We start from the raw sequence: 12,119 nt of genomic DNA, 5'->3' as shown, positions 1-12,119 counted from the left end.
GAAAAACCCCCTCTGAGGAATCTGACAAATCGTGCCAGCTCTCCTCCATCTCCTAATTGAGATCGCACACTTATGCAAGGTTTGGGTGTATTTTGTTGAATAGGAAATTTCCTTAGACATGATCAAGAGTAAAAAATACAATTCATCTCATATCTAGGTTATAGCAATACCAGGTAAAATAAACATAGATGTTAAGAACCGTTTGCCTAATTTACTCTTCTACACAGGAAGTTCAATGTCTGCATCCTCCTTTGTGAATTAAGTGGTACACTTGGCCCTCTGAATTGCATTATGCCATAGACAGTTCACTGAATCCTTAGGGACCTCTTCAGGAAGGTATCGTTCTTTCTGAAGAGGTCCCTATTATTTTATCCAAAATGTTTTATCCTTTATCTGAGGGAAACAGTTTTTCAACAAATCAAAATATGTTTGGTGAACTAGAAAATATTCACTATCTTAGGAAAATCATATCAACATTTCAGTCTTTCTATATGATCCAGGGGATGACACCTTTTGCTTTGTCTCCTTTTACTGTTATGTTAAGATTTTCTGAGGTCCTACAAAAAAACATTTTTATTATTCTGGATCCTATTAAAACCAGTATTGTTATCACTCTGACCTTGCCCAAGGAAAACAAATGGTATCATTCTTCTCCTTTCTACTGTTTTCATCAGTCTGGTGGTAGTGTTAACTCTCACTTCATTAATGAAAAGATTACTCTGAGATCAAATGTAAAACAAATGGTATTGTTCTTCTCCTTTCTACTGTTTTCATCAATCTAGTGATATTGTTAACTCTCACTTCATTAATGAAAAGATTACTCTGAGATCAAATGTAAAATAAATCAATAACTAGGATGTGTTGAACATGTACAATAGGTTTACAACTATCCTAGTTAGTATAATCCCTGACAATAAAAGAAATTCTTGGCCATTGGAATTTTATGAAAGAACCAAAATTTAGATAATACCTCTAAAAAATTTCATTTTCAAAGCAATCATCCAAAAATTCCCTTGCTTTCAACTACTGACCACAATTACCACAATTTCTTTAAATCCCATGCAAGTGTTTTCAATCCGACTACCACTATGTTCATTCTATCATTTCAATAAAAACTTGCTAGTACTGTTGATTGATTTCTCTGAACATAATATTACCATATGCCTTGGCAGCTATAGAAAGTATACTATGATATGGTTAGACAAATTCAGATTGGAAAGCAACCATATAGGGACTTCTTCTGTTGATAACTAAGTTTAGCTTTTTTTGCATTTGTAAAAGAAACATTTTTTGTGTATTTAAGTTCACTAGAACAGTGGTCCCCAACCCCCGGGCCGCAGACCAGTACCAGTTCGTGGGCCATTTGGTACCAGTCCGCAAAGAAAGAATAAATAACTTACATTATTTCCGTTTTATTTATATTTAAGTCTGAACGATGTTTTATTTATAAAAAAAAAAGACCAGATTCCCTCTGTTACATCTGTCTAAGACTCACTTTTGTCGCTTGTCTCGGTCACGTGATACATTTATCCATCCCACCCTAAAGGCCGGTCCGTAAAAATATTTTCTGACATTAAACCGGTCCGTGGCCCAAAAACGGTTGGGGACTACTGTACTAGAACACTAATGGTTAGGCATGCCTTTTAAAGGGAATTTCTTATTTTAATAAATCAGATTTCCCAAAACCTTCTAAGTAGCTTTACCTTGAATACGAACATAAAGAATGAATATCTCAGCATCTCACCCATTTTTAATCTTATTTTAGAGAATTAGTCCATAACATTACCTGGTATTTCTTCTATTTCTGAATCAATGGCTTTTGATGCTTGAGGATGAATACAGCTTTATCCTTGAGGCAATTTTTTAGGGAATAAAATACATCTATCCATTTTTCAATAAGTACCAAATGATTACAATCTGAAGTCTGCTAAAGAAAAAATTACGTGTCTTATTTTATTTATAATTACTGCATTCTTTTAAAAATAATCTATCACATAAATTACAGTCCAAAATCCAACTTGTACTCTCACAAAAGAGAAGGGACATATTTATGAATCCAGGAAACAAAGTTTGACACCCTCGTGTAAACACCAGGAAAGTTTGGTCTTCCACATCCATGTCCCCAGCTAACAATGCCAGTCAAAATCCACTTTCCATCACTTTTTCTTCGACAAGATAAAGGTCCACCCGAGTCTCCCTATAGAAGAAGATAATGTGAGTACAAGGTACATTTGTCATTAATGTGTCTAATGGATTGTGTTCAAAACTCTTTTGGGCCAGTGTCAAGAAATAATATGACACTTCTAATGTCGTTTTAGAGTTATTATTCTTATAATCAAAAGGCTGTATTTGTCATAAGAAACTTGATTCATTAAACCAAGAGTAACATTAAAATGTTCTTACAGGGAAAACAATTCTCCAAAACAAATACTAAACCTCAATAGTAATAATAATAATTAATAATAATAATAATAATAATAATAGCTAACATTCCATGTGAGCTATATGCTAAGCGCTGTTTTGGGTCATTTAATCTTCGCAATAAACTTATCAGACATGGTTACCTTGGAAGGTAGACCTCTACCTCTAGGCCGAAAAACTTCAGTGGTTGGCTCAGGGTCCCAAGAAAGAAAGTAGAAAAGACCCCCTTTCGTTAGCCAGGTCCAGTGAAATAACCCTAAGAATCAGTGGCCAACAACTGTCACAGACAAATCACCCTCGCTTGAGAGTCCCTTCTAATATCTCAACTCCACCAGCAAAGGCTGAAATAATGTGAAGTTTAAAGTAATTCTTACAAGCATTCATCATATAAATTATAATACCTAGATTTTTATTTTTTCATTTTGGAAAATAAGAAAAGCTGCAACTCATTCAAAGGCAAAGATAAATATAGCATTTCACATCTGCTCCTATCCTTATAATTTTAAACCAGTAAATTCTGACTAGTAGAGAAACTGGACTCTGTTTTTGTTTTTTAAATTGTTGCCACACCAACTCTACTAAATCTAGTTTAAACAGTAAACCCTGGTGGTTAGGTGGTACAGGACTATATATAGTAGTTTCAGCATTAAAGAAATTAGAGTTCAAATCCCAGGTCAGGCATTTACTGACTAGCTATCTGACTTTGGGTAATATATATATTTATCCTCTCTGTGTTCCAGTTTCCTTTTCTGTCAGATGAGGATCAAAGACTAATTTGAATTAATTTATATAAAGAAATTTGCACAGCCTGACCAGGTGGTGACAGCGCAGTGGATAGAGGGATAGAGCGTCAGACAGGATGTGGAGGACCCAGGTTTGAACCCGAGATCACTGGCTTAAGCCTGGGCTCATCTGGTTTGAGCAAACCTCAAGGTCGCTGGCTTGAGCAAGGGGTCACTCGTTCTGCTATAACCCACCCCTACCCCTGGTCAAGGCACATATGAGAAAGCAATCAATGAACAACTAAGGTGCCGCAACAAAGAACTGATGCTCTTCATCTCTCTCCCTTCCTATCTGTCTGTCCCTATCTGTCCCTCTCTCTGTCTCTGTCACACACACACACACACACACACACACACACACACACACACACACACACACAAGAACCTAACACAGTGCTTGTGACAAAATAGCAGCTCAGAAGATAGAAATCATTAATTACTACAATGAGTCTTTATGGGATGGTGGCTAAAGTTGTAGACAGATGCAGGAACAGCTCCCACTGTCCCCCTCATCGCTGTCACCTGCTTACTTTTTGGAAGTCATTTAGATATGTGCATATATTGGAATCTGAGGCTCAGAGTATTGTCCCCCCAAAAGTGACCTCCAACTTTACCACTGTCCGGAAGTGAAAAAGGTATGCAAATGAGTGACCTCTACCCCCTCTCCTATTCTTCTTTTCCTTCCCACAATCTATGTCAGAGGAGTAAGTGAATAACACCCTTGTTATTTCAGAAGGTAAAAGGTTAGCAGTTGTGACATACTCTGTGTGTGTGTGTGTGTGTGTGTGTGTGTGTTGCTTTGATTTTTAGATTTTTGTTATAAGAAAATTATGGCAGAATGATAAATGCTGACTTCATTCTCTAAATGTTGGAAGAAAATGCATGGGGACTAGAAAACTGTGTTTTATAAACCACATTATTTAATCACCTCCCAGTATGATCTCAGACAATTGGATTATAATTAATATATGAATTAAGTGAAGTACCACCCTTCATTATTTCCCAGTGTTGTGTAGATTAAACGTGGAAAGTATAGTATGTCAGGCAACGGAACAGTAAGATGACTTACTCTGCAAGCATCTCTCTTGCCTGACAGGACGCCTGCGCAGAACATCCGCGAAGTGATGATCCCATAGGTGGAAACACAGAGGGTTTGGTCAATGACCTCTACCTCTGCTTGCTGCAAAACAGGGGAGCCTTTATTGTCTGGAAAACACATTGGGGGCAGAAATCATGGAAATGACTACACTTATTCAGGGTCTTATTAACGATTTACTCATCATATTATCTCCTTTCATCCTTAATAAAATTTTTTTAGATAAATTTATTATGAGCCCCATTTTCCTAATGAAGACATGGAGGCTTAGGCAGTTAAAGAACTTGTCCAGTGGCCCACAACTAGCAAGTAACAGAGCAGGATTCAAATCCAAGGTCCGACTCGATCACCGGAGCCACTGCCATATTCCTTCACCATCCCCACCTGTTTTCAATAGGACTGTGAGCCAGCAAACAGTTATTTCAATACTTACTAGTCAGGTGGAGCAGCATAACTGATATATAGGAATGTCCTAGGTACCATAAAAACAGAACATTTTGGATATAACCTTTCCACTTCCTTTTTAACCAATTTGGCTACGACGACTCAGAAAAATACACACAGACACTCATGCTTGTACAGAAAATGTGTCCTGATAAGTTGGTTGAGTAGACTCTTTCTTCTTGTGATTATGGTAACACAATTAAAGTCCTGATAGTTACCAGTGGTCAAGCAGTTAACCAACTTCCCCCACTGAATCTACTGAGACCTCAGCAGGCCCAAACAGTTGAAGATCATAACTTCAATAACTAAATGAAGGCAGCAGGCATTTGAGAAGCTGCCCACAAGGAATCTTTAGAGAGTGTCTTAACCCTTCAGAAATGCCTGCAAGAAAATTTGGGATGGTTGGGAGGTCAAGGGAAAGTATTAGCACTAATCCTTAGAGAGATGTTCACCAAGTTTTGGACTTTCACTGTATATTTAGAATCAACTAGGACTACTAGACCATGGAAAACCTTGGCAGGGCAGATGCAGGGCTACCCTATCATAAGCTCAGTCCTTTGTGTATAATGAAAAAGATGCCCCTTCTGGGTGGAGAAAATGTAAAACACCATCCCTCTCTGTAGACCAATTCTACGCTGATGGAAGCAGGCCTGAACGTGCAGTCTGGAGCTAAGGGCAGGTTGGAGTGCAGCCCTCATCACCTTAGCCAGTTGTCCTTGTGCAAGACATGATGTATAATCCTCCAGGCAGTTGTTCATGAGTTGACACAGTGGTGTGTGTGTGTGTGTGCATTCTTCTCTCCTTTATGAAAATGAGTCACCTCTTTGGATAAAAAGGGAACTTAAAAATAAGAAGGAGCCCTGGCCAGTTGGCTCAGCGGTAGAGCGTCGGCCTGGCGAGCGGGGGACCCGGGTTCGATTCCCGGACAGGGCACATGGGAGAGGCGCCCATTTGCTTCTCCATCCCCCCCCCCTCCTTCCTCTCTGTCTCTCTCTTCCCCTCCCGCAGCCAAGGCTCCATTGGAGCAAAGATGGCCCGGGCACTGGGGATGGCTCCTTGGCCTCTGCCCCAGGCGCTAGAGTGGCTCTGGTCGCGGCAGAGCGATGCCCTGGAGGGGCAGAGCATCGACCCCTGGTGGGCAGAGTGTTGCCCCTGGTGGGCGTGCCGGGTGGATCCCAGTCGGGCGCATGCAGGAGTCTGTCTGACTGTCTCTCCCTGTTTCCAGCTTCAGAAAAATACAAAAAAAAAAATAGTAAGAAGAAGGAATTTCTTGCTCTTTACAGTAGAAAACCTAGCAAACCCCACAGGATCTGATAGGTTATCTATTCAATCCTGCCTTGCTCGTAGACCCCATCCTCACCCCTTATGAGGTTTTATGCTTCTTTGGAGGGTAAAAGGAAAGCATTGTAAAACAGGAATAATAATACCTTCCTCCATTCTACCTTTCAGGGTTGTTAGGACACTCAAATGACACCATGTACAAAACCCTGCCTACGAACCCCAAAGCACTACATCAGCACAGTTATTATTATCTGGAGGGGAAGAGCATGGCCCTCCATTCATACACACACCTGCTTCATGCCTTCGCCCCCAGCCGGTTACCCAGCACTTTTCCCCACTGCGCACTTTCTGGCCAGCGGGAGGGATGCATATTGGCTGAATGAGCTGTTTCAGGGTGTCAGGCCAGGCGACACTGAGCTGTAGCAAGGCAATGTCATAGTCAAAGGTCTGGCTGTTATAGTACTCATGGACCACAATTCTTCTCACTGGAGAGATGAACTTGGCACTCCCCTGTACATACATTCCGAGGTGAGCGGTCCATGGTGTGGGGTCGGACAGCCTGGTAGAAAAGGAATGAGGCACGAAGTCAGTAGCTTAATGAACCATACCTGGTGCCAAAGCACTCCGCAGAGACATGAGGAACGAGAGGCTTGACTTTCAGTCCCTATCGCATTCACTAGCTCCGTCCACAGACATGGCAAGAAGCACAACTTCTCTGACCCTCCCTTGTCTCCATACTAAAACCAGAGATAAAGTAAGATGTAGTAAATGTAGTGAATGATAGCTATGTGCCAGAAAGTTCCCTCAGTGACATCCTAAGGAAATGTTGGAAATTTTCTTGCTACTGGTATTTCATGAATCACATACAGGTCAGGAATTCTAGTGACTAGAATTAATGTTAGATTCTTCCTATTGATGCTGACAATGGGATTTGATGGAGACAGCCAAGGCCAGTAAGACAGTGGTCTGGGAATCCTTTTACCAAATTCAAAATATATAAATACAAAACAGATTAGAAATCAAAGTGCTATAAGCAGGAATTTAATGAAACACTTTTTTTTTGCAAAGAAGCTTTAAAGTTCACTGCTCTAACTGCTCAGGCTTGACCATTCGCAGGGCCACACTCTCTATTAGTCCTTCCAGAACTCCAGTCCGGACCTCAGTGGCCTTGCAAAGCCACAAAGGGTCTTGTAGTCTCCATGTGAGAATTCTATCTCTGCTGGCACAGCAACCTGACTCTGGTGGGGTGAAGAGAGTATGTAAGCTTTGGAAGAAAAATAAGGACAGAACCTAAAAAGTGTGATCCCTACTTTGCTTAGCTGACATCTCATCAGTGGGTCTGTGGACCCGAAAGGGTGTTAAAGTTAACATATTACTTGGAGCAGTTTCATAGCATGAAAAGCTAATGGTCAAATAAAGCCATTTTAGTCATTAACAAGAATCCTGTCATTTCCGGGAGAAGAAAATATTTTACAGTGGTACCTTGAGATACGAACAGACTAACATACGAAATTTTTAAGATACGAGCTGCGACTCAGTCTGATATTTTTGTTCGAGATCCGAGCAAAATATTTTGTTCCGAGATACGAGTTGTGATTCGGGAAGCTGCCGCTAGTTGGTGCACTGGCTCACGGGTCCAGTATCGGTAGTTCGATATATGAGTTGACTGACTTATGAGCTCGGATACAGAACGAATTAAATTCGTATCTCAAGGTACCACTGTAGTTGTATAATTTTGTTGAACTATTCCAACTATTTAAAAATTTTTGAATAAAAATTAACAATATTTTTGGATCTAAGATTCAGTAGGTTCCAAATAAGATTACATTTTTTTTTTTTTGTATTTTTCTGAAGCTGGAAACGGGGAGAGACAGTCAGACAGACTCCCGCATGCACCCGACCGGGATCCACCCGGCACACCCACCAGGGGCGACGCTTTGCCCACCAGGGGGCGATGCTCTGCCCCTCCGGGGCCTTGCTCTGCCGCGACCAGAGCCACTCTAGCGCCTGGGGCAGAGGCCAAGGAGCCATCCCCAGCGCCCGGGCCATTTTTGCTCCAATGGAGCCTTGGCTGCGGAAGGGGAAGAGAGAGACAGAGAGGAAGGAGAAGGGGAGGGGTGGAGAAGCAAATGGGCGCTTCTCCTATGTGCCCTGGCTGGGAATCGAACCCGGGTCCCCCGCTCGCCAGGCCGACGCTCTACCGCTGAGCCAACCGGCCAGGGCCAAGATTCCATTTTAAGTGAATTATTTTCTAAGCTGAGAGAGCCTCTGCCCCATAATAATCCCATTGATAAAGACAGACAGCCCTTCCAAGACCAATCTTAATAGACCTTTTCAAAATCACTCTCTGTGATACTGTAATTTATTATAAAATAAATACTTAGTCTTCATCCTGTTTTTGGCACAGAGCTTCTAAAACTCATAGAATATCCTACATGATGAGAGGGACAAAGGTATCTTTTATTATGTTAATGAGGTACCTTTTGGATCCACCCAAGGTTGATGGCTGGTTGCCTAAAGAACCAATCACTTGATTAAAGAGTTAAAAATTATAGTCCTGGTCCTGGCCGGTTGGCTCAGTGGTAGAGCGTCAGCCTGGTGTGCAGGAGTCCCAGGTTCAATTCCCGGCCAGGGCACACAGGAGAAGTGCCCATGTGCTTCTCCACCCCTCCCCCTCTCCTTCCTCTCTGTCTCTCTCTTCCCCTCCCGCAGCCAAGGCTCCATTGGAGCAAAGATGGCCCGGGAGCTGGGGATGGCTCTGTGGCCTCTGCCTCAGGCGCTGGAGAGGCTCTGGTTGCAACACAGCAACGCCCCAGATGGGCAGAGCATTGCCCCCTGGTGGGCGTGCGGGGTGGATCCCGGTCGGGCGCATGCAGGAGTCTGTCTGACTGCTTCCCTGTTTCCAACTTCAGAAAAATACAAAAAAAAAAAAAAATTGCAGTCCTGCCCTGGCAGGTTGGCTCAGTAGTAAAGTGGTTGGCCTGGCATGTGGATGTCCCAGGTTCAACTGCCGGTCAGAGCACACAGGAGAAGAACCCATCTGCTTCTCTACCCCTCCCCCTCTTGCTTCTCTCTCTCTCTGTCTCTTTCTCTCCTTCTCTCCTGCAGCCATGGCTCTATTGGAACAAGTTGGCCCCAAGCAATGAGGATGGCTCCACAGCCTCCTCCTGAGGCACTAAGAAGAGCTCAGTTGCTGAGCAATGGAAAAACTACCCAGATGAGCAGAGAGTCACCCCCTAGTGGGCTTGCAGGGTGGATCCTGGTCAGGGCACATACAGGAGTCTGTCTCTGCCTCCCCTCCTCTCACTGAATATAAAAAAAAGTTCATTCTTATTCCACCTTACCCCACTCCTGACCACTGGTAAGCAGGGAAGGGCTAGAGGTTGAATCAATTGCCAACGGCCAATGATTTCATCAACCATGCATATATAATGAAACCTCCACAAACACCCAAAGGACAGAGTTCAGAGAGCTTCCTGGCTGGTGAACACATGGAGATTTGGAGCAAGTGGCACCCTCAAAAAGGGCATGAAAGCTCTATGCCCTTTCCCTATACCATCCCCATGAATGTCTTTCATCTAGCAATTCCTGAGTTATATAATTTTATAATAAACTAGTAATCCAATAATATACTGCTCACAAAAATTAGGGGATATTTCAAAATGAATATGAAGCGATAAAATATCCCCTAATTTTTATGTGCAGTATAAATGTTTCTCTGAGCTGTGTGAGCTGCTCTAGCAAATTAATAGAATGGAAGGAGGACACAGTTGGAACCTTCTGCCTATAACTGGTCAGTCAGAAGTCAAGGTGACAAACCGGACTTGCTATTGGCATCTGAAATGGGGGAGGGGAGCAGTCTTGTAGGACTGAACCCTTAACCTGTGGGAATGATACCATTTCTAAGTACACAGTGTCAGAATTGAGTTGAATTTGGGGCACCCAGATTGTGTCAGTGAATTTTTTGGTGGAAACCCCCATCACCACATTGGAAATTGGGCACAGAATTATCACTCTCCCATTCTAAAAGGGTCCCACACTCCAGCCATCCTGCAAAGCCCACTCTTTTCCACACTCGCCACCCACTCCCATAGGTCCACTCCCTCTGACTTGAAAGCCCTGTACTATTTTTTTCAGTTTAGTAAAAGCCTATACATTCCTGATGTCCTTTTGTGTTGTTATTTAATATACTACTCACAGAAATTAGGGGATATTTCAAAATGAATATGAAGCAATAAAATATCCCCTAATTTTTGTGAGCAGTGCATGTGTCAATAATTCCTAGAAGAAATGTTTGGCACACAATTGTGTCAAAAAAAGAAAAGAAAAAAACACACACTACCAATTTGATTAAGTGTCACCAATAGGGAGCTTTTTCCTACAAAGTTAAGGCAGATATGTCGTCTGCTGCTGTCAGAGTTGCCATTTTAAAGATTGAGATGCCCTACCTGTTTCCCTGGAAACAGTGGGCTGCAGAGAGAAGCCACTCCTTGGAGATGACCGAGGCTCCACAGTAGGCAGATCCAATGAAATGGAGGCTGACTTGCCACGGCCACCCCCCTTCCTGAGTGTCGGTGCCCCCAATGATGCGGTGAAGCGTAGAGGAACTCCTGCTACAGCCTTCGGGAGAAGAAAGGTCACAGGATTTAGAAGACTAAGAAGACAAATAGAATTAAGTCTGGCTTAGTGTTTGTAACTGATTAACCAGGTATAATTTGAAATCTTCTTATCTAGATAGGAGGCAATATATGGGTCTTTCTGAAACCAGCACTAACAAACCATTCCCTCCCTTCTGAAAGCAGGCTGTGACACACAGTCTTTGTACAGTAATGGGAGGGGAGAAGGGGACTTGTTAGTAACAGCTGCACTGATATGAACAGCAGCTATGGGGTTTAGGTTGTTAAGTAGAAAGGGAAAGATTAGCTCCAAATGCAACAGAATTGAGTGTCTTTGAAGTTGTGCTGATTTGAGAAAAGCATTTGGGAAAGAATTTGTAGGTCTAAGACTAAGGAAAACCTATTAAGAAAAAGTAGTTATCAGAACAATTCTTTTGCAGTTTAAATAGTATTGATAAGGATATAGAGTTAACATGTTGCTAAATAGCCAATGAGAGGCTACACAAGTGACAAGAACATACGGCAAGTGACAGTTGTCAAACCTTAGCTAAAGCAAGACCCAGTACTTAAAGTTGATCTAACATAGAGCATAATAAACAAAGTAATCCACTGCGTGCCCATGTGCATTTCTTATCATAGGTTTTTAAAGAACTTATCCCTTGATTAGAGTTATTAGAAAGTGGAATTCTCATTACAAACATCTAGTTGATAACATTAATTGCTTGGTTTCAAGGGAGGAGATGAAATCTACCCTGGTGGTTTTAATCCTGAGGAATGATTTCAGACTCAGTTCACCAGTATTCTTCTCTGGGCCTAAGGCAGCCTCTGCCAGGGGGATTACTCCAAGAAGGGAATAAAATGAAAAACTGAAGAGGGAACAGACTGCATCAGAAGGAACGCATTGCTACTCACTGCAGCCTTCTTCATCACTTCCGTCTGGACAATCCACGGTCCCATCACATCTTGCATTTTGTTTCCTAAAGCAAATATCATTGCCACACTTGAAAGTTCTGTTGTTGCATGGAATGCCTAAAAATGAACAAAAGAAGAGAGAGTTTCCTAGCCAAAAACATATTTGAGTAAATTTCACTGAACTCCACAAAGGATGGTTTAGGCACCGGGGCGGAGGGGGTTTGCCTCTTTGGGAAACATGTCGGAGGGAAATGGAGCAACTGCCCAGTGACCTGCCCCTTCGCCCCAGCAGAGCCATTGGAAGGCAGGTGGCAGGCACACCTGCTGAGACTCAATCCAAGGGTGTGGCCTTTCTTCCACTGTAGGCGAGCTGCGGAGCAGTTGGTCATATCAGTGGCTTCAGGCCATAACTTCTCTGCTACTATTTCATTCTCCAAGGAATTTTTTTTTAAGTTTTATTTCATTTTATTTTTGTCAATGTTTATTTTATTGATTTGAGAGAGAGAGAAAGAAAGAGATAGGAACATTGACCTATTCCTGTATGTGCCCTGACCAGGGCTCAGACAG

The 12,119-nt window shown here is 42.3% G+C and overlaps 1 protein-coding gene across 2 annotated transcripts in view; it reads right to left on the bottom strand.

The window, feature by feature from the left end:
- Nucleotides 1–1,840: 1,840 nt before the first annotated feature.
- Nucleotides 1,841–12,119, bottom strand: part of TMPRSS7 (transmembrane serine protease 7) — a 43,680-nt gene continuing 33,401 nt past the window's right edge. For both annotated transcript variants that reach the window (XM_066347307.1, XM_066347308.1), the window contains 5 exons: nucleotides 11,553–11,669; nucleotides 10,473–10,644; nucleotides 6,315–6,583; nucleotides 4,273–4,409; nucleotides 1,841–2,197 (listed from right to left, as the gene is read on the bottom strand). In XM_066347307.1, the coding sequence (XP_066203404.1) occupies nucleotides 2,027–2,197; nucleotides 4,273–4,409; nucleotides 6,315–6,583; nucleotides 10,473–10,644; nucleotides 11,553–11,669 (866 nt within the window). In that variant the 3' untranslated portion in view covers nucleotides 1,841–2,026. The remainder of the gene's footprint in view (nucleotides 2,198–4,272; nucleotides 4,410–6,314; nucleotides 6,584–10,472; nucleotides 10,645–11,552; nucleotides 11,670–12,119) is intronic.

This window comes from Saccopteryx leptura, chromosome 8, assembly GCF_036850995.1.
Source record: "Saccopteryx leptura isolate mSacLep1 chromosome 8, mSacLep1_pri_phased_curated, whole genome shotgun sequence".
Lineage (NCBI taxonomy): Eukaryota > Metazoa > Chordata > Mammalia > Chiroptera > Emballonuridae > Saccopteryx > Saccopteryx leptura.
Note: the sequence above shows the minus strand (reverse complement) of the source record. Positions and strands in the feature narration are given on the sequence as shown.